This window comes from Macrobrachium nipponense, chromosome 24 (genome assembly GCF_015104395.2).
Source record: "Macrobrachium nipponense isolate FS-2020 chromosome 24, ASM1510439v2, whole genome shotgun sequence".
NCBI lineage: Eukaryota > Metazoa > Arthropoda > Malacostraca > Decapoda > Palaemonidae > Macrobrachium > Macrobrachium nipponense.
The window spans coordinates 25,142,376-25,164,922 of NC_061091.1; the positions used below are offsets into that span (position 1 = coordinate 25,142,376).

The following is a 22,547-nucleotide window of genomic DNA, read 5'->3' on the forward strand; positions in this document are numbered from 1 at the left end:
TTCTGCCATATAAATTTGGAACTGCCTACTTTACATCTCACCACCCTTAAACAGTATATACCTCATTTACGTCCCGGAGCATAAGCATTTAAACCTGGCTTTTTTAAGATCTCAAAGCTCAAGATATCGAGTTCTTTTATAATCTCTTCCAATTTTTCGTTATTAACTCCAAATATCTTGCAGTCCCAGTCAGCCTTTCTCATTAGCATCTCACAGAGATAAGCACCCGGGTCTTCTTCATTAACGTTTTACATCTGTAAACATTCGAACTTTTTTCGTCAACATCTCAACACCAAACGTTTGTTATTCCCCTTGGGATCGTAGTGCCATAGTACTCCTTGTGTGGTACACTGTAGACATTACTTAATGGTGTTTGCAGCGTCCCTTTGGCCCCTAGTTGCACTCATTTTTTAGCCTCTTACTTTATCTCGATTGCCGCTTTCTTTCTTTAGTGTAGTTGTCCAGTCTCTCTATGACCTCTTTGTGCAACTGTGGGAGTTTCTCTCAGTTCCACCTTTAGATCCTTGTACATCATTTTCTTTATTTCCTGGATCTCTGTTCCCTTTCTGTCCTACCACTCCAGCTCTTTCTTTTCATTGTTCTTCTTCACCGAATGGCCGAAAGTGCCGCAGTGCTTGGCTTGACTACCTAAATTTCAGAATATCAATCTGTTAGTATTATTATTATTATTATTGTTATTATTATTATTATTATTATTATTATTATTATTATTATTATTATTATTATTATTATTATTATTATTCAGAAGATGAACCCTATTCATATGGAACAAGCTCACAGACAGTGGCCATTGAATTGAAATTCAAGCTTCCAAAGAATATGGTGTTCTTTCGAAAAAAGTAACAGAAGGTAATGGGAAATACAGAGAGAGGAGATCAGTTATATAAACAAACTAATGAATAAAAAAAACTGTAGCAGTATATGAACATGCAAGTTGAATCGTATTATGGTGGTAATGCATTTGATCTCAGCTTGAATCTCTGAAATTGCCATTGCACGCATCCTCCGGGAGGCTGTTCAGAACCCCTTTTAATTGACATCTCGCAGCTCTGAACATCAGCGACTCCATGGTCAGTTACCTGCTGCTGAAGTTCGGAGACGCCAGTCTCATCAAAGAAGAGCGCCTGGCCGACGAGGAAGGAAAGAAATCCATCGACGAAGCGGACGCCCACTTCGACGACCTCCTGGACAGACTCAATTTCACAGTCCGGGAACTCGTGGATGCCATTTCTTATGAGTACGAACTATGCAGCTACTGTTCCTCTTGTTCGTATGTTTGTTTAGTGTCCTTGTTGCATTGAAATGACTTGCTTTAAGGGTTCGTTTGATGTGGATTCCATCTCTTATGAGTACGATCTCTGAAGTTGCTGATGTTCTTGTTCGTATGTTTTAGTGTTTTTGTTGCATTGAAATGATGTACTGTTGGTGTTGGTTTGATGTGGATGTCATAGCTCATAAGTACGACCTCTACAGCTGCTGTTTCTCTAGCTCATGTGTTTGTTTGCGTCCTTGTTGCATAGAGATAGTGTGCTTTAGGTGTTGGCTTGATTGTCAACTTGACATGTTTTAAATTTTTACTTGTTCTTATTTGTAATCACTGTACTGGTCGCCATTGCAATGTTGTTGCCATCTCCTGTGACTAAGACTGCTTTTGTTTGTGATTTATTGGTATTTTTGTCAAAATGAAATTTATTTTGGTTGCTTCATTTGCAAATGCACTTGTTATAATTATAACGATAGAAATCCCCTAAAGAGTATGACGGTTTCGTAAGTATTCTCATTAATCAGTGTTCTTGTCTGCGTGACACTTTTTGTTGGTTTTTTCGTCTTACTTGTAAATGCACCCTTCCGAACATTATTGATAACTACGGCCCCTATGAGTTCGGTTGTCTTTGTCAATGCCGTTGTCAGTGTCTGTTTCCATTATGTTAACATTGCTTCCGTCAGTAATGCATGATGTTACCCTTTCTTTATTTGTCTACTGCATTCGCAGCTTCACAAATTGTCACTGACAAAATAAGTTTCCTTGCTTATTTTTATTTTCCATTATGTTAGCGAGGTTTCCGTAAGTAATGCATGATTGTACCCTTTCTCTATTTGCCTACTGCATTTGCAACTTTACGAGGTATGTCAAAACGGTAAAAAAAAAAATCTTGCTTATTTTTGCTGTCTATGTGTATGTATTTATTATTCATTTTCTTAACAATGGAATCCTAGGAATTCTAAAAAGAATATTTGATGGTCAGTGTATTCGGTATGAAGAATAGGAAGAAATTATTATTATTATTATTATTATTATTATTATTATTATTATTATTTTATTATTATTATTATTATTATTATTATTATTGTGGACATGCCTCTAAGGTTATGCGTAAAGATAAAAAACACACCGGTAATATATTATCATAATAAGCACCTACCTAACATAAATCATATGAACAACAGGTGTGGCTTGATTCACCGTAGCAAGATTAATGTTTCTCGATATCGGTGATGAGGACTATTTGGTTTTAAAAAAGTTTATTGCATTGCGAAAAATGTTTGTTTATACATTTCAGAACGTTTTCGTACAAGATCCCCAAAAAAGTCAAACGCATCTGGTTTTTTTTTGCATTATGATAAATCACTACATCATCCGATGCACTGTAAGCATTACTTAATGTTCTTTGCAGCGTCCCTTTGGCTCCTAGCTGCAACCCCTCTCATTCCTTTTACTTTACCTACGTTCATATTCTCTTTCTTCCATCTTACTTTTCACCTTCTCCTAACAAATGTTTCACTGTGCAAATGCGAGGTTTTCCTCCTTTACACCTTTCAAACCTTATTATTCTCAAATTCCCTTTCAGCGTTGGATGACTTCATAGGTTCCATTGCTTGGCCTAAGTTTTATATTCCATTTGATTAGGATCAATCATAAGCTTTCTTAGGTCCATGTTCAGATTTTACATTGGTATGTATATGATTTTTTAAAATGAACCTATTGTTTAAATCCTAACTGCTTCTACTCAATATATATATATATTATATATATATATATATATATATATATATATATATATATATATATATATATATTATGAACTGCCCATCCCTCAGTATACAATGTGTGGATGTGACCTTCTGGCACTCCTAAAGTGGCCTTGTGAGGCGGGACGATGCTCATAATAAAACAAAGATCTACGGCTGAAGGCCGATGTTAATGAAAAGGAGGAATTTACATAAACTCTGGACTCTAGATTAAATGAACTATATTTACATTTAAATTTTATGTAAGTCCTGAAATAAATGGAAGGTGGTTGATTGCAGGTCCATTGGATCACGTGGCTGGGGAAAGACTCAGACCCCAGGGATATGAATTTGTGCAAAGCGGGTTATTTAAATACAAGCCCCATTTTCAAGGGCTCCCAATATTTCTCCCACAATCAGGCATGGTATTTGTCTGCAAAGAGATTGCATTCTAGCATTAGTACTCAGGTGAGGAACACGTGGGAAACGTTGCTCGAATTAACCATGGGGGATGTGTAATATCATTACTAGTATCACAAGGGGAATTAATCACAGTATCGAACCAAAATTGGGGAATAAGCTGAAAAAAAAGGGGGGAAAGTCACCTGGGAAGGATGAAATGAAATACAGACAACAGGAAAATGATTCACTGACTGCACTTGAAATTACATCTCACACTACCTGGAAATCCTTGGTCTGGTTGTCTTCTCATCTGCTGATATTTCTGTGCACTATGGACAGTATAAGAACACTTATGGGATCCCCAGAGGAAGCAGGGGATGCGAAAAGGGGGAGAGTGGTGTTCTGCAGGTGAGAGGCTTCTGGCCTCTGAAATTTCTGAGCTGCTGAGGTTCTGAGGAAGTTCTGAGAAAGAGCTTCTGTGGCTCCGTCCTTTTAAAATCTCGGCCTGGAGAGGCTCCTCCCTCCTCAGGACACCTGTGGAGATGAATTCCAGAGTAGCCAATGAGAATGAAGAGGTAGTTTAGAGAGAAGGAGGCTTTCAGTTCACAGGGGCAACTTGAGCATATAGGAAATTATTTACTTTTACTTGGTTTTGGCTTAAAATCCTGAACAAGATTCAATTCGCTCTACCTCGGAATTAATATATTTTCATATATTTTATTAAACGAAGGGGAATTTTTCAGTTGATAATAATTTTGTCTTCTCGTGGGTTCGAACCAGTGCCCAGCAGACAGAGGAGAAATAAGGACTTCAGTGACGTCACTGTAATATTATTTTCAATTGAAAAAGCAGAATGCTACAATTCCATAGGTTCCAGTAAGGAAAGCACCCAGGTTCTATAACTTAGACAAATGATGAAGAGACATTGTTTTTTAAGTTGTTTGCTAGTAAATGTATCTTTCCAAGTTGCTAAGGTACATTCACAGGCAGGCTTGTACATTTAATGCTTATTTCTGAACTACTTTGTTAATGATAGAAAATTGATATTCAAATTGATTGCTATTTTATTCAAAAGTTTATATAATTCTTGCGTGGTTATAGTATATACCCTATTATGCAGAATGTTTTGTTTCATTTACTGTTATTATTATTTATTAATCATTTCCATACATTCTCAGTCTCTCCAAAATATCCAAATTTGCAAACAACTGAATTGTCACCCACACAAATCTTTCAACAGATTTTTAATGCCAGTCTACAGAAACTAATCTATCAGTCAGTCAGTCTACAGTCTAGTATTTCCAAAATATCCTCACATCCATAGTACAGACATGTCACCTCCCCATGCATATCTTCCAACAGAGTTTTATTTTACGCCAGCTTACAGAAACCTACCAATTAGTCAACTCGTCCTATATATTTCACAGCTGCGAGGAAATGATTCTGATGTGCACCGTTGCCAGACGTACGATGTCGGGGAAGGAGTGTTGCAGTTCTATGATCAGCATGCCCACATTTTCGGGAAAGTGCTATGTGTACTTCTCGGACCATACGAAGCAAAATGTGCAGGACGTCGAGGGGGAGTTCCTTGGGGTGTCTCTTTACCTGAGGAGCGAGGTCGATGATCATCCAGGTGTGGGAGAAAAAAATTAAAGATTTTGCCGGTATGAGGTGTGGTGTCATTTTTAATTTGTCATTCTTTTTGTTGTGGAATAAGTGACAGGAATTCAATAGACAGATTTTTAATGTTGTAGCAAAGCGTATAAATAAGAGTTAGGGTCTGCAACTTGCTGATTTATCTAGATAACAAACAGATAGGTCAATAACTCTTACGAGCCGATATGTAGTGCCTGATACCAAGCAAACAAAAACAGAGGTCACACACATTCATTTGTCTGTTGACAGATGGAAATATACTTATAAATTGATACACAAGACATGACTAACGTTAAGGTACATATGGCTGAAAAGCTGACTTTGCAATGCATATGGTGATGACGATACATTTAGCATGACAATAATAAAAAAGGAGATATATGTATAAAAGATTCATGACATATGATGTGTTTCTTGTGCCCATGCATTGGCATGGGAAGCTGTTGCAGTGAGAAGACGAGCTGACCAGTGCAATGGTGTGTGGGGTCTATGTGGGTTCCCACAGGACTAACCCCCTTGGAAAGGACTATGGCTGTAGGTCAGTGTCTCACGGCTGTAGGTTGGTGTCTCACGGCTGTAGGTCGGTGTCTCACGGTTGTAGGTCGGTGTCTCACTGCTGTAGGTTGGTGTCTCACGGCTGTAGGTCGTTGTCTCACGGCTGTAGGTCGGTGTCTTGTATGTATGCTGGCTTTAGACGATTGATGGTCACCTACGTTGTCCTGCTGTCTACTGTCATTTGGTAGGCCTGATATGGTATGGTCATGAATAGGATAGGGAGAGTGGGGGCCTCTGTGTGCGTCTACTGGTTGAACACATATTTTATGTTCTGCAGCTCCCTGGTGATGTACACTTTTCTGGTCATGTGGTAGGTCATTTTGGCCGGCATTATCCATTCTACTGCTTTTCTGGTGCTGGATGGGGATGTTGGGCTCATTTGATGTTGAAAGGTATCTGCTGGCAATGTTAGGGTTTGGCCGTGTAGGACTTCTGCTGGAAATACGAGTACGTTGAATGTTGTGTCCAGTGTCATTCTTAGGCCCAGTAAGACCCTTTGTAATTCCTTTCTCCACCCTCTGCCTTGACATCTGGCGGTGAGTGATGCTTTCAACAACCACTGTAGCCTTTTAATGATGCTGTTAGTTTCTGGACTGTAGGCTGTTGTGTGTATTATCTTTGTCCCCAAACTGTCTGTGAGGGCATTCCACGGGGTGGATATGAAGTTGGCTCTCCTGTCACTTTTGATGATCCGCAGGACTCTGTGCCTGCTGACCCATCCAATGAAGGCTTTCATACAGCTCTCTGCCATCTGTTGCAGTATCGGCATTGCTTTGGGCCACCTGCCATTTCTGCTGATGATGATGAACAGGTATCTGTACTACTTGGAGTCCTTGGAGTTGGGTATAGGTCCCACTATGTCAGCATGGATATGGGTGAGTTGGTGGTGCACTGTGAGGAAGCCTCCTATTCCACTCTCTACATGTCTTGTGATCTTTGACGTCTTACACAGGTGCATTCTCTCATACAGTTTTTTATGTCCTTTTTAATTCCTCACCAGGTATAACTCTGGTGTAATTTGGCCAGTTGACCAGCCTGATGGGTGGCACAGGTTGTGGGCGAGTGTGAAAGCTTTTCTTCTGAGGCCTTCTGGCAGGTAGGGACCAGGGTGTCCAGTACTCATTTCGTAGGTGATGGTTGTCACTCCACTGTTGGTTAATGGGTTGCTCCATGTAAAGGTGGGGTTGTCCTGCCACAGTTCTTGTAGGTCTGCATCATCTCTTTGTGCTTCTGCTATTTTGAGATAGGCTATCTTGAGCTGGATGGTGTTGACACAGCTTCTTGATAGTGCATCTGCCACCGTATGTGATGAACCCTTCAAGTATTTGATGGTGCAGGAGTGTTCAGCTATTGCTGACTGGTGATGCTGTTGCCATTGCTGAGCATGAATTTGCTGACTTTGTGAAGGCGTGCATCAAGGGCTGATGGTCGGTTTGCCTGGGAAACTGTCATCTCTCAAGCATGAGGCAGAAGTGGTGGACAGCTTTGTAGACCGCTAGAAGCTCCCTGTTGAAAGTGGAATATTTCCGTTCCGCTGTCATTAGATTCTTGCTCAAGAATGCCAGTAGGCGACGACCATCTTCTGCATTCTGCTCTAGTATAGCGCCCATCGCTGTGTTACTTGTATCTATTGTCAACGGGAAGGATCTATGGGGTAGAGGAAAAATTAATGTAGTTGCAGAAGTTAAAACTTGTTTTGCTAAACGAAATGCATTTTCTTGATTTTCTGACCAGTTTAATTTTTTCTGTTTTCCTTGTAAGCATTGGTTTATTGGGCTCATGATTATAACAGTATTAGGGATGAATCTATGGTAATAGTTGATTAGTCCTGAAAATTCCTATACTGCTTTAATTATTGTTGGTTCTGGGAGGTCATGATTACTTTTACTTTTTTCTGGTAGGGGTCTAATACTCTCTGGGCTTACTTTATGTTCCAGGAATTCCACCATTTTCTTTTACCCATTTGCATTTGTCTTCCCTTACTATGGGTCCGTTTTCTTCGAGTATTGTAGTACTTTTTTTGGTTGGGGCTAAATATAAGGACCACGCAGAATGGAAGGTAGCAATTAATTCATCAGTCTTTGGAAGGGCGCCCTTGCATTGTAGTTGAGCTTGTAGGAGCCGAAGGAGGTGATGATTGCGGTCTTCTCTATATCTTCCTTCACTACTGGAACTTGGAAGTATCCCATCAGGAGGCCTATTTTGGTGAAGATCTTTGCTCCATTCATCTGGTTGGTTATGTCTCCTATGTTTGGCAATGGGTATCTATCTGGCTTTGTTTTGATGTTTAGTGGGCTGGGGGCTTTTTGGCATATTCCCACATTCTTCATCTCATAGAACACTTGTTTGGCATAGGCGAGCTGCTCTGGGACTAAATATCTGAACCGTGAGTGGATTGGGGGCCTTCAGTTTATATATGGCTCTGGATGTTGTTTCATCTGTGAAGACTTCTCGGAAGTCTTGTAGAAGTTGTATTTCAGGTGGTTGGATGGCTACTGCGAAGGGGCATATTTGTCATCTCTGTTACTGTAGTGATGGTGTGGTGGTGGTTCATCTATGTGGCTGTTGACGAGTTGATGTTGGAGTTGTTTTTGGGGGTCAGTTGATGCTAAGTCCACTAGCAGGTTGTGTTGTTAGGAGCCTGCTCCTAACAGTGCTATCATCACATCTGCTGTAGTGAAGGTCCAACTGTAGTCTTTCTCCATTGAATGACATGTTCATATTCCATTTCTCACACATCTTGAGTGGTGCTCTGCTGGTGGTGGATATGTGGAGCTTGGTAGATGGAGCAGGGTTGAGTCTTTCATTCGGACTGGCTGGCACAAATGACCTACATGGTCCAGTATCGATGAGGAATTCTGTCTGACTTTTTGTCCCTGATAAAGAAGCATGTGGAGCCTCTATGTTTGTACCTGGAAGAAAGACCTATGGGCATGCACAGTTTTGCTTACGAGGCAACTGGTTTGCTCATTACTGACATTTAGTTGGTTGGGTTGTGGGTGAGATCCTCTTGCATGTTTTTTGACAACAGGCAGTTTTGTCAAACTTGTGGGCTTTTGTCCCCAATCTCTAGTGGAAGTAGCACATCCCCTCTGGTGGTAGATCTTTCTTCTGTCTGGTCTTCCCGTTGATGAATTGTTTGGTGAAGTTTCGTTTGTGGATGGGGACAGCTGGTCCCTCTAGGTTGCTGTTGGATTCCATGTCGATTGACTGCTGGGTCCATCATGGTGTTGCTGCTGATGTTGGTGGCTGTGTGGACTCCACTGTCTTGTGGACCATGTGCAGGCATTGGGCATGGCCACCACTGTTTGGTGGGGTAGTCCTGTGAAGAATACCTCTCTCACATGGTCTAGGGATGATTCAGGTTGGCTATCTGTAGGGGGTATTATGATGAGCTGCCACAACTGTTTGTAGACATGTGATTGCCCCTTGCCTCTTATGTAGTTTAGGAATTTCTTGGCTCTTAGGGTATGTGGCAATCTGAAGGATGACTTCATTTGGTCCATTAATAGTTTGTAAGTAATAGGGGTTGAAGTTCTACCAGCCTTCCTGTGACTTGCTTGGAAATGTCATCTGGCAGGAATTTTAGGATGTTGTCTGCTTTATGTGCTGAGGAGGTGATTTTCTTCGATTGGAAGAATTTTCTGCCCTGAAGAACCAAGCTTCAGAGTTGTGGGGTGTGAATGAAGGTAGATAGATGTATGGAGCTGGAGGCATTGGTCTTGCTGGAATACTGGTATTGTCTAGGTTGGCTGAGTCGGTCATCTCTGTGGTCACCAATCTAGCAAAGGTTACACTAAGAGTTAGTCATATGACCGATTTCGCAATGCACAACCAGATTCACATTTCCATTTAACGTGCCTTCAGACCCTGCTTTGATGGAAACTTCCATCCTTGGACATGTCACTGTATCTGGGTGCTCTCCAGACAATGTTAAGGTTACCGACGATCAGTTGTTGAATCTGTTCCTGTTCCATGTGGATTGTCTCCAAGTGCCTCCGGTGAGTTTGACAATGCTGACTCCCAAAGGTGACTGTACACCAAGTACTGAATTAACCAACACACAAGACACATATTTTCCACCTGCGAGATCACTGATCCTTGCAAGAGATTGCATGTCACAATCACCTCCATACCTATATAATATATGCAGCACTGATGCAACACTATCCAAATTGACCATAACAAGTCTTCTTCTCCTTCTCCTCTTAGTATTGGACCCCAACATCTTAGACTTTACACAAATCATGAAGACTGGTCTCCAGATTTCTCTCTTCAGCAACCAGACTCATCCCTCCTTGACAGCTGTTGGCCACGGCGTGTCCCTCACTCCGAAGATGTACACAACAACAGAGGTCTCCCTCGTCGAGGTAAGTCCCTTTTATGGTATTATAGAGCAGGATTTTGGGTGTCCACTTGATGGCACAAAACATAAACTTGAGACATAATGGAATTATAATAGATAATCAGCCAGTATAAGGAATGGCTTAGAAGATCAGATCTGTGAGATTTAATTTTGATCACCCTGATTTTGATTCCTGTTCCTGAAAACGTGAGATTTAGTCACAGTGGCTTATAAGACTTAAAAACTGAGATTTTAGGAGCTCTGGAGTTAATGATATATAGTCGGCCAGATAAGGACCTCATAGTGGGTTAGAAGAGGCCTGTGAGAATTAGGTTTGACCACCCTGATTTTGATTCCTGTTCCTGAAATTGAGATTTAGTCATAGTGGCTTATAAGACTTAAAACCTGGGACTTGAGGCGCACTGGAGTTAATAGTAGATAATCAGCCTGTATAAAGACCTCATAGTGGGTTATAAGATGAAGTCTGTGAGGCTTAGGTTAGATATCAATGTAGACATTATTTAAGGTTCTTTGTAGCATGCTTTTGGCTCCTAGCTGCAACCCCTTTCATTCCTTTTCATGTACCTCCTTTCATTTTCTCTCTCTTCCATCTTACTTTCTACCCTCTCCTAACAATTGATTCACAATGCAACTGCAAGGTTTTCCTCCCGTTATACCTATCAAACCCATTACTGTCAATTTCTGTTTCAGCGTAGAATGACCTCATAGGTCCCAGTGCTTGGACCTTGGCCTAAATTCTATATTCAGTTCAATTCCCTGATTTTGGTTCCTTGTTAATGAGTTGTGAAATTATTTATTCATTGTGACTTATAAGGTCAAGACTGTGAAATTTAGGTTTTATCTCTCTGATTTTGATTCTTATCCCTGAAGCTGTGAGATTTAGTCACCGATGAAATTCAAATGATTCCCCCCTCTGTAGGTTAGGATGTTGTGCATTCCACGTTGATAAGTAGTTTCTGAATTGAAGGAGCTTCAGTAATAGGTTAAAAAAGTAGAGCTTTTTCTGGAGAGGAATGATTAGGGTAACTTGCTTAATCTTACGAATTGTCCGTCTCTATAAATATATTGAAGAACAGTTATTCTGAGTAGAGGTCTATCAAGTACCTTAAATCAACTCCTTCTGGTCGAATGAACTATCCTTGGAGATAAAAAAATGAAGTTATTTGGGCCAAAAGAATATCATGATTTACATTTTTTGTTTTATATACAATTACACTTTGCTAGTTCCTATCATAAGATGATTACCGGAATATAACAAGTATATTAGTTATAATGACTTTTTAATAGGAATCGCAACACTATGGGTGTTTGGGAACCCTATTTCCATGTGAATGAATTAAGTAGTCTTTTATGTACTCACTTTATGATCTTGATTACTCCATAAACCTAGTATTATCAATCATTGAAAGCGCAGCCTCCAATGGAATGAAATTTAATTGTTCTTGATACTATTTTTCATTTCTTTATATTGTCCATAGTAACTTGAGGTGAATGATGCTAAGAATACCACGAGAGAGATGACAGTATGTTCACCAAAAGAAACTGAAACCTACGAAACAGAATTTCCTCTTCCCAGGTGAAGGTTGTAGGCCTAAGACATTCGTTGACTGGGTCTAAGAAATTTGGGAGTCCTTTCTCTAGTGTCCATATCAGCTGTAGGCAGGCTAACCAGGAGACAACACAAATACCCACGTAACAAAATAACCTCTTCTTGGGTGAAGAGCGTAGTCCTAAATATATTTGTCGACTGGGTCTATAAGAAATTTGGTAATCATTTCTCGAGTGTCCATATCAGCTGTAGGTAGGTTGACCAGGAGACGCCAAAAAAAATCCTCTTCCCAGGTGAAGGACGTAGGCCTAAAGACATTTGTCGACTGGGTCTAAGAAATTTGTCAGCCATTTTTTCAGTGTCCATAACATCTTTAGGTATGCTAACTAGGAGACACCATAAATAACCACGTAACGAATAATCCTCTTCCCAGGTGAAGGATGTCGGCCTCAAGACATTCGTCGACTGGGTCTAAGAAATTTGCGAGTCCTTTCTCTAGTGTCCATATCAGCTGTAGGCAGGCTAAGCAGGAGACACCATAAATATCCACATAACAAAATTTCATCTCTCCAGGTGAAGGATGTAGGCCTAAAGACATTCGTCGATTGGAACATGGAAGACTGTGTGCCCACGAGCACCATCGGGTACATGCTTGACAGAGAGGGCTTCTACAGAACGCAGCCCAACTGCATGCTTGGGGCTATCAGGTCCTGTTTCCAGTTAATTTGCAACTGCTCCAGCTACGCCCTGGATATCGAAAATGGTGAGTCTGTGTCACAGAAAGTTGCGTTCGGTCAGTGTAAATGAGCCATTACTTAACTTGCAACATATGGAAGTTAGTCCAAAGGACATGCACTGGAACCTATGAGGTCATTCAGAGCATAAAGGGAAATTAAGAGTAAAGAAGGTTTTGAAAGCAAAACAGGGGGAAAACCTCGCAGTTGTACTATGAATCAGTTGTTACGAGAAGGTGGAAAGTAAGAGAAAAAAAGAGACTATGAACTAAGGTACTGTAAAAGGAATGAAAGGTCAGGTTGCAGCTAGGGGACGAAGGAACGCTGCAACGAACCATAAGTAATGCCTACTGTGCACCGCATGAGGTACACTGACAACACTGCCTCCTACGGGGGTACGGAGGTAAATGTAATAGAATGACAGCTCTATTATTTTTATTACTATTGGTTATACTCACTCAATCCGTGACTCCTTGGATCTCATTGTGACCCGTTGCCGGTCCCGCCAGACTCTTGCGGCCTGACATCCGTTGTTGGTGAGTTGTCCAGATAACGACCTGACTCAACGTTGCTTGATTTTTGAGGAATTTGAGATGTTCATACGCAGTTAGAAACTTACCTAATCTCTACTTAACTAATCTAGTTTGTCTTGGACAAGATTAATTACTCTTGAAAAAACATAGAAAGAGGAAGCGCCGTTATGAAGCGATATGCTAGGATAAATGGATCTTTCCTATAGATAGTGACCCCAAGGGTTTTCGGGGGTCGTTATGTAGGACTAATATTTCTTGGGGGTCGTTATCTTTATGGTATTTACAGTCTTTTGTTCATGTTTTTACGGTCATCCCCCAACGGGCTTGTACTTAACACGCTGCAAAGGTGAATACATACCGGGTTAAACCCTTGGGGTCACCATCTAGGAGAGATCGGAATATACTTTTCAGATTGTTAATCCTTGTGAGAATAAACTTAAAATAGACACCAAGTAAGCTGTCTGGTGAAGTGAGAGCAAGAGAAAAAACTAAAAGATTTTAATGTTTAAGTTTTCGTGTTCTAAAATCACTCCTCCTCAGCTCCCGTAAACTATGAGTAAAACATTTGTAGCACCAAATACCTAGTTTCGAAATTGTCATTAATTTTCCAAATAATGATTCTTATCTTATCCGGAAGAAGTCATCAGTGTTCAGTTTAAAACTTTTAGACTTGGTTTGAAATTGAAGTTTCCATTCAAACAGGAGTTTGTTTATTTTCCTGTAGTATTGCCAAGTTTTTCTTTTTCCTTACAGTTGCAGACTTGTTTTTTTCAGCAGCAATCGATTTGTCCTTCATGACATGGTACAAACCGATACAAAAGGGACAGATAAAAGGAACAAGTGAAACGCAATAAATGATTAGCTGCTAAAAACCAAATAAGCTTAAAAATGATAAGTGAGACAGGGGCAGGGCGCTTTTAGATAACAATGTAGTCTTTCCTTAACATATGAGCTTGAACATTCATAACAAAGCCAAGAAATATTGATAATGCAATGAACAGAACAAAGGTTCCTCTGGCACTGAACACCGAAATGATATGGTACCTCAACTGAGTGAGGCTATTGATGATCTTCAAAATTTGCCGGTTAAATTGATTCATGAATTATTTTCCAGCCATGAAAATGTAAGATAAATTTGCCTTCTAAAAATATATGCAGTACCAAATTCCTATTTGTCATTGCATGTTCACCATTGATTAACTGTCTCCGGAAACGTTCTGTGGTAAATTTTGCTACATCCTATAAAGTGTAGATTGTCTATTCCCATAGGGTGGTAGTGCCGTCAGTGCACCTCATGCGGTGCGCCGTAGGCATTACTTATGGTTCTTTGCAGTGTTCCTTCGACCCCCAGTTGCAACCCCTTGCATTCCTTTTACTGTACCTCCGTTCGTGTTCTCTTTCTATCATCTGGCTTTTCCTTGTTACACCTTCCAAACCTTTTTACTGTCAATTTCCGTTTCAGCGCTGAAAGACCTCATTGGTCCCTTTCAGCCCTGAATGACCTCATAAAGTCCCAGTGCATGTCCTTTGGCGTCAATCTTATATTCCACTCCATTCCACCACCTGTGGCTAACTCACTCACAACCTGTTTCCAACAGATGCTCTCAGACCTTGTTCGCTGAAGGAATTGCTCCCCTGCTACGCCCTGGCTTTTCAGAACTTAGACCTGCAATCAGGCACAGATGGTTTCATGGACTTCGTCAGGAAATATGTCACTGAAACAGAAATCGCTGCTTCTCGCCGGTGTTTGAATGCGGGTTTGTTTCATAAGTTGTATTTTAACAGAGATATGTCACATTTACAATCGATCCCTGATTCCCTTTTCCTGCCGGGAGCAACTAGATTCACTGAACAGCACCACCAATACACAGTAAATGTGCCTTGCTGTAGAACTTCTCAGTTCTAGAGGTCCTTTATTCTCCACACCGTTGGACTGTGGAACAGTCTCCCTGGGGATGTTGTACAACAGGAACTTCAGAAGTTCAAGCGAAGATGCAATGCTTTACTACCCTAATATACTTCTCTTTTTACTTTACTAATTTGCTTACATTTTTGTTTATTTGTCTGTTAATTTGTTATTTTATTTGTTTTCCTAATAAATGATCGATTTCTGTATTTCCCTTTACCTTCTGTTACTTCTTTCGAATGAGCACCATAGGAAGCTTGAATTTCAAGTCAATAGCTCCCTTGGGCTTGTTCCATATCAATAGGGTTCGTCTTTTGAATAATAATAATGATGACTAGAATAATTATTCCGTTTGTCCTCTAGTCGTAGCCTCATCTGTTGTATGGTATTCGGGATCATCGATTCTGTATCTGGATCATATTTTCCCCTTCTCTCTCTGTGCGTTCTTCTGCATCCACCAGAATGTAATGGTGAATTGCTAACATTGTCTATGATGTATGGAGTTGCTGATATTTCCAGATGATAATATAATGATAGTTAATGAGGAAGTGAAATTGCAGAAACTGGCGAAAGAATTTAAAAGTGTTAGGAAAAGGAGAAAGTTGAGAGTATGTGGTAGGACGAATAAGGTTGTAAGTGTGAACCTAAACCTGGAAAATGAACCTTGGAATCTTTATAGTGATGGTTGGAGAATGAAAGCGGTTCATTCGTGTGACTAGTTGGTAGTAAACTTATCAAATAATGGTAAGATAAAATAAGAGGCGAGTCACAGAATAGGTTAAGCAAAGAGGGCAGCAGGATGTGTGCGAATGTGGGGGAAGGAGCTTAGGGTGTCTGTGGAAGTGAAAGGTGGAAATGCATGGAGAACTGTTGAGCCAACTTCCCATTAGAGAAATGAATCGTCTATGTTGAATATCAATGAAAGAGGAGAATTTGAAGCTAAAGAAATGAATTGTGTGAGCAGTATGTATAGAGTAGGAGCAGTGGAATGTGAGAAATGTGGAGATAATGTAGAGGAAGTAGTAATGATATTAATAGCAAAGGTGATAGGTCGAGGGGATTTTTTAAAGGGTTTGGTCCTGTGTGAAGAATTAAGGATGATAGACTGGGATAAAGAGTGCTCACGGCAGAAACGTTTTGCAAGAAGGAAGATGGAAAACTTGAAATTATTGGACAGTTCGAGTGGAAAAGGTACATACTGGAAAGGCTGAACCTCGGCACTTGAGATGCGAGGGAGTATTTGCAAAATGTAAAGCGAATTGACATGAGTGAACCCTTAAATTATGATACCTACTCACTCTCTCCCCTTCCCAACGCAGTGACCAGAGGCTGCAGGCGCCCTTGCACGAGATTCGACTACTCCTACACGTCCAGTCAGTCTCCGATCAATGAGGACATCTATAACACCCTCCGTCAGCAGTTAAATCTTTCGGACGCGTGAGGTTTTATGCTTTGAAGGCTCTGAACATTTATAATTATGAACGGATATTTAGGGAGCGTGTTATTGGAGTATGCATAAAATATACTGGTGATACACACAAACACATGTATAAGCACTTAATAGAACGCATTATTAAATATAATCGACAACATTGGGTTAACTTTTTAAAGCAGTGTCTGTGCAACTTTGAATCTGAAGGCTTGTGTGCGTGTGTATGTATGCGTGTGTAGTACGTATATAATTATGTATAATCTTTTCTTTTATATCTGACTTTCTAAAGGAGTGAACTAGCTGTGTCGACTACCTTCTTCCCCAATATGAGATACGCAGAGATACGTTTGTGGCGTGACTCTGTAGGTAACCTTATAAGTAAGTATTATTCCAAAGTGGATGTGTTTTATTGTAATGTACAATTAATTTGAGGCTAAATGGAAATTTCTGAATATAATATGTTAATAAAACAGTTGTATTCTGATTAAATTTCTGTGTTGTAATATCTCAATTATTATGATTAAATATTCTCGTAAAAAGGGAGCATTAGGTTATGATGAATTTGGTAAATTAATGTAAAAAAAAATAAAATGGATTCCTGTACAGTTTGGTTATGCGGGATTTAATTAAACTTATCGTGTAATAAAGTGAAATCTCTGCCTTAGTTAGTCATTGTGAGAGCTTTGTCAATAAATAAATTCACTGCATCATGCACAATGACGTAAACTATTAATTATTTCAAACTTGAAAGGGTTCCGTTGTGAATTAGTTTTATACTTTTTTAGACAAGATGTTTATTTGTTTACATTTTGGTGATTTAAGCGCGCATATTAACAATATAACAACATTTATTTATTTTGTTGACCACAGACGTTGTGACGTCGTATAAGCGTCAGTTTCACGATGTTTTTCAGGTTCCATCGGTGGTATAACCGGAGTTCTCCTCGGCTGCTCGATCGTCAGTTTCATAGAATTCTTCGTGGCCTTCGCCCTCTTCTCGGCCATCTTGATCAGGTACTGTCATGGCGACTCCATCCATCGGACAGAGCCTTCGGAGGGCAAGTGACAGAGCGAAATGGAGATGGAAGAGAAGGGATGCGCGGATGAAGGGAAACAGAGTTGTTCCGCCGTCGGTGATTAAAGTCTCCAGCGTCTGTGGGAGTCGGTGGTGCATGACGATTTTGGATGAGGACGCCTCTCTCTCTCTCTCTCTCTCTCTCTCTCTCTCTCTCTCTCTCTCTCTCTCTTTCTCTCTCTCAACTGAATATACTGAGAACGTAACCAACAGCCTAGGCGCAGAACGCATTACACAGTGTCTTAAAGACAAACAAATACCACTAGGCCCAGATGTCCAACATGAAGGCTGTGTTTACTTTCTGCCCACCGACTGACATCAAATTTATGCTCAGTTATCGAGGTCGAGTTTATGCATTACAACTTCGATTAAGCGTAATCGTAACTACTGGGTTAAGGGCAGCTACTAAGACTAGGTCTACGCACTAGACTGAGCAACTGGTGAGCTAAGGGTCACTACTAAGACCATTTTTTATGCCCTAGTCTGCTCAACTAATCAGCTAAGGGTCACTACTAAATCTAGGTCTGTGCCGCTCCCGCTACTAAGCTGAGGACCACTACCTAGACTAGGTATATGGTCAACTACTTGGATTAAGTGTCTACTGAGTTAAGGACGCTACTGGGACTAGATCTGTGCCCAACTACTGGAACTTTGTACCCAGCTATTAATACCGAGGTAAGTATTTGCATGATACTGAGTCAAAAAGTTTAAGGCTAACTTAGGAGCCATAGTTAACAATCTTTTGCTTAACACTGCCAATCTTACTAGGGATGTTAGGAAAAGGAAATCTTTCTATTGGTTTCTGAAAGCTACGACCAGGGGGGGTCATTTCATTTTTCCCTGGGGGTGGGGCAAAGGTTTATTTGAGGACCCCTCTCAAGCGAAGCGAGCGTAACCTGCTATGGGGTCCGGGGGCCCGCTGTAAGGCCCCCAGAGAAAACTTTTAAAAATATCCACAAAATAGGAGCAATTTGAAGCCACTTGTTAGGAAAATTGGAAGAACTTTTATTCTTTAAAAAATGCTGTACATCAAGTTTTGAGATCATAAATGAAGATGAAAAGGCAGTGGAAATGTCTAAGCGTATCAAGTTATAAAATTATAATATTGGTCCTAGAATATCTGCAGTTTAACATGTTGCATTGAATATAGCTCACTACCTATACAAAAGTCATTCAGGAAAACAAGAAAAGTTTATGTGAACGGGAAGATCTTAAGCTTGAGAAAACGAGTAGAGATAAAATGCTACATAACTTTAACAAGGTTCATCTAAGAAAATCTCAAAATAAACATATGCTTCATGCATTTCAAATATTATCTACTGCATTAGTGGATACCTCCTTGATCTTACTTTTGCAAAATTATTAACTAGTATGTTCGAGGTGAGATTTTTAACAAGTTCCTTTTCTGAGACCATGAGAAGCAAGTCATTCAAGCTCATTTTTCATGGTAGTTCGTAGATACGTTTTCACTAAACTAAACTGAAGACAGTCGTTCATCGCTGTCAGTATTTACTGGAAGGGTGATGAGAATTTTAACAACTTTAAGAATTTCTGAGTAGGCACATTATAATGGTTTGAGTTCATGATACAATTCAACCCAATTCTTAGGCTTTTCATTCTTAGAAGGTGGCTCTTTACTGTAGAAATTTGGGCATTTAGAAGGATTTCATCTATGTGTATATCCTTATAAAACTGTGCTATGGTAGACAGTTTCTTATCATTTAAAAAGTCTTTAGAATTACAGTCAAGTGCTTTCATCGCTGCTATCAGTGGCATATTATGAGTGAATCTATTATCCATCTCTGAGAGAAATCTGTCTATTATGTCAAAATAGATTCTATTGAATCAGATGCAGTAGAAAAAAATCTTAGCCTTGTCAAAGATATTAGAGAAACCTTCAGCTGTTCTCAAGACCTATCAGGCCATTAATTCATTTGTGAGTAAAGTGATTAGATATCTCAGCTCTTAAAGAAAACTGCCTTGTCTTAACGTTTTTAACTGGTAACTGTTATATGTTATGTATTATTTAATTTGTTCCGAACATCTTAAAAATAACTAATTTAAATTAATCCCTCTCTACACTTCAACCTTATTTTTTTTTGACACGTTGTTTCGTGAACAGTGACCTTATTATAATTATATTTATAGATATATACACATAGATTTTTCCCATCCCTGATTTCGAGGCCACCCTGGAAATTTTTTTTTTTTTTTTTGGGGGGGGGGGGGAAAGCGCCCCTCACTGCCCGCCCCCCACACACACAAATGACGTCCTTGGCTACGTCAGCAACGAGTACCATGCAAAGTGAGGAGGAGGTTGTCCAATGATTAACATTATCCAGAACCAAGGACAGTCTGACAAACTTCAATAAATGCTTGATTGTATTCCATGGCTTCTTAACAGAATGTCTGCAATGACTTTAGGTGCAACTTGGATTTCAGTTATAATGCATTAATTTTGAAATGTTATAGTTGTGATCTGAAATTGATATGTCCACAGTTATGGAATTGAAAATGACGTGGTTTGATGGTCTAAATGCTGATAAAATAACCTGTATGTAACGGTCTTAATGCGTTATGTATAACGTGGTTTTCAGTGTTTCATTGTTATAAAACTATAAGGTTTTATTCGTATTTAATGGATTGCTGATATTCTCTATTTGTGCTTGAAATTGCGTTGTATACATTCAGAGTTCATTACTCCTGCTGAATTACATAACATTTTTATATCATATTTGCTTACATAATTTTGGCAATTGTGATATCTGTGATTGTAGTAAGAATATATACTTATATGTATGTATGTTCAATTTGAGGCTTGTTAATCGTACCTATAATTGTTGTTTCGAAATGCATTTTCTCCCGATGTAAATACGTTTTTTTTACCTAATTAATTACGTGAAAATACTCCAGTCATTGAATTCACCTCATAAAATCTGAAAAAAGAATTTCATTAATCTGATTTTCAGTGTACACCATCTCTTTCAACTTGTCACGATTCTCCGTATGATTATACATGATCTCGAAATGTACTTTTGAAGTCAATTTGATGAATAAAAGATAAAGTTTTTTATTTTATAAAATGACCCACTTCCCCAGAACTGAACTGATACATAACATTGCCATTTATGTTGTATAGACCATCAACAGCTTCTCTGTTCAGCGCTACTGCAAAGTGAATCTAATGTGAGATCCATTCACAAATCCCATTTGCTCCATCGTTCAACATCGTTCAAAAATACAAATAAATGACTGTAGTCCTATAATAATTCAGGATGACCTCATATATATATATATATATATATATATATATATATATATATATATATATATATATATATATATCTGTGTGATGGATCCCATTTCTTCAAAATAAATGTGAAATTAAGCTTGATATGGTTTTTATATAAAAAATGAATTTGTACTTCATTTGATTACCCTGAAATTCCCTCGCCTATTTGAAGAGTATCAATTGTTTTAATTGTAAAAAGGGTAATTTACCAATCATCAACATAAATTAAACTTGAACCTATATATGGACAAATGTAACATAAACTAATAAAATATAGTCTTGCCACTGCCCCTCTATAAAAAATCTCAAGGAGTTCAAGTGAAATGACGAGAAACCTTTGGTACCGTAACTTCGTGGACATCTTTGTGAGGCTTCGAATGACTGTGACTGATGTCTGCCGTTTTCCAGACTTCCAGAGTTCCAGTTTGTATATTGTTGTTACTCGTGAGTGAAGTGTTGATCCGTTTTGTCTCCGATCTGCGCGAAAGTCCTGCTGATTGTTTTGAGCTTAAATGGGCGTTGCCAGAATGCTTGGTGAGTTTCTGTATTCGTGTTTTAAGGCTGAGGGTAAATATCCAGCAGCCAATGCTGGAACTTGATTTGGCCCAGGTGTAGTGGTAGTGTGACGATAAATATTTTCAACTTTATTATTATGAAGATTATCCATGCTGTCGTCACAACATCGTCATCTTTTTAAAGATGGAAAAGTTTAGGGTACATTAGGGTTTCATAAAAACGCCTCCTGTTAGAAGTTTTATTTATCCCAAATTATGTTCTTAGAGGGAACGGTTTCCGATTCCATTGATAAAATAACCGTTTTCTGAGAAGTGCGTAAAATTACATGGACGACGACAAAATTGCAGAGTAAAATAAAACATTTCTTGCAAGGAAAATAACGGATAAATGTAGAGTATACAGACAATTGTAAATGTGAATTCAGATGGCCAAATTTACGGTGCACTATTATTTTCGGACGAATCCCACATCAGAGGCAGAAACTGAAGAACGTGCAACTATGTAGGCCTAGACATATAATATCATATTACGCCAGCTCTTGATTTTATCCATAACATAGTATGAACTGATGTGTTTTATGTGACTTCGTAGTGGTGTATGGTCATTATTATGTGTATTGCAAACGTATTTACACCATAAGCTTATTTTTATGCCTGTTAGTAGTGCAGTTTAAGCTTTCACATGTACTAGGCTGCATCACAGAGAACATTGGCCAGCAATTTATATGGTTACAGGCAGTAGTGAGATTCAGCCGGTTTGCACAGTTTCGTCCGAACAGTTTCACGGAATTTTATGGGTTCAATGTAACGACCAGTTGACCACCTGAATATGCAGTTATAAGTAGAGTAGAGCACGCAACTTTCAACTTGCAACATAAATGTCATTAAGCATCACCACTGGTAACCGTGAGTGGTTCCTCGACTGAGAAGGAAACATGATGAGCAGGTATAAGGGAACACACAACAATCACAAAAATATGTCTTGTAACTAAATTTTACCCCACATATTTTTATATTCTTCATATTTATACTTTCATGTTATAGATCGTAGTGATCTTGATAATAGAAAATGTATAAGAAAATGACACTAATAATGTTATGCCTATTAATAACTGTCTTTTTATCATTATTATTTATATAATAATATATTATATATTCACTTTTAATTCTAAACTTATTCACAAGAAATGTAGCAGTATCTCCTTGCTCATAATGTTTTCTTTCATATGATAATGTTTATTAAAAAGAATAAGCAATAACGTAACTAAAATATACGTATTCTGTCAATAATTTACAGATATATTTACCTTTTCTAGAAAGTGACTGAATTAAACATTTTGCTGATGAAGACGCAATTCACCAAGAAAATTAATCTAGCTGCTAGATTAAAAATCTGGCCGTTTTTTCCCCTTTTTCAATAAATGCTCTAAGTCTAACGACATTTTGCTAATTTGGCGAACGACTACCATCTACTGGTCACTCATGGTCAGTAGCCAACTGCA

The 22,547-nt window shown here is 39.1% G+C and overlaps 1 protein-coding gene across 1 annotated transcript in view; it reads left to right on the plus strand.

Annotated features, from left to right (window-relative positions):
* LOC135203842 (uncharacterized) overlaps positions 1-20,097 on the plus strand; it is a 40,681-nt gene extending 20,584 nt beyond the window's left edge. The window contains exons 5-12 of the mRNA XM_064233804.1: positions 1,069-1,258; positions 4,860-5,065; positions 9,856-10,013; positions 12,132-12,321; positions 14,424-14,582; positions 16,051-16,168; positions 16,453-16,541; positions 17,078-20,097. Of these exons, the coding sequence (XP_064089874.1) occupies positions 1,069-1,258; positions 4,860-5,065; positions 9,856-10,013; positions 12,132-12,321; positions 14,424-14,582; positions 16,051-16,168; positions 16,453-16,541; positions 17,078-17,229 (1,262 nt within the window). The 3' untranslated portion in view covers positions 17,230-20,097. The remainder of the gene's footprint in view (positions 1-1,068; positions 1,259-4,859; positions 5,066-9,855; positions 10,014-12,131; positions 12,322-14,423; positions 14,583-16,050; positions 16,169-16,452; positions 16,542-17,077) is intronic.
* The last annotated feature ends 2,450 nt before the right edge of the window (positions 20,098-22,547 follow it).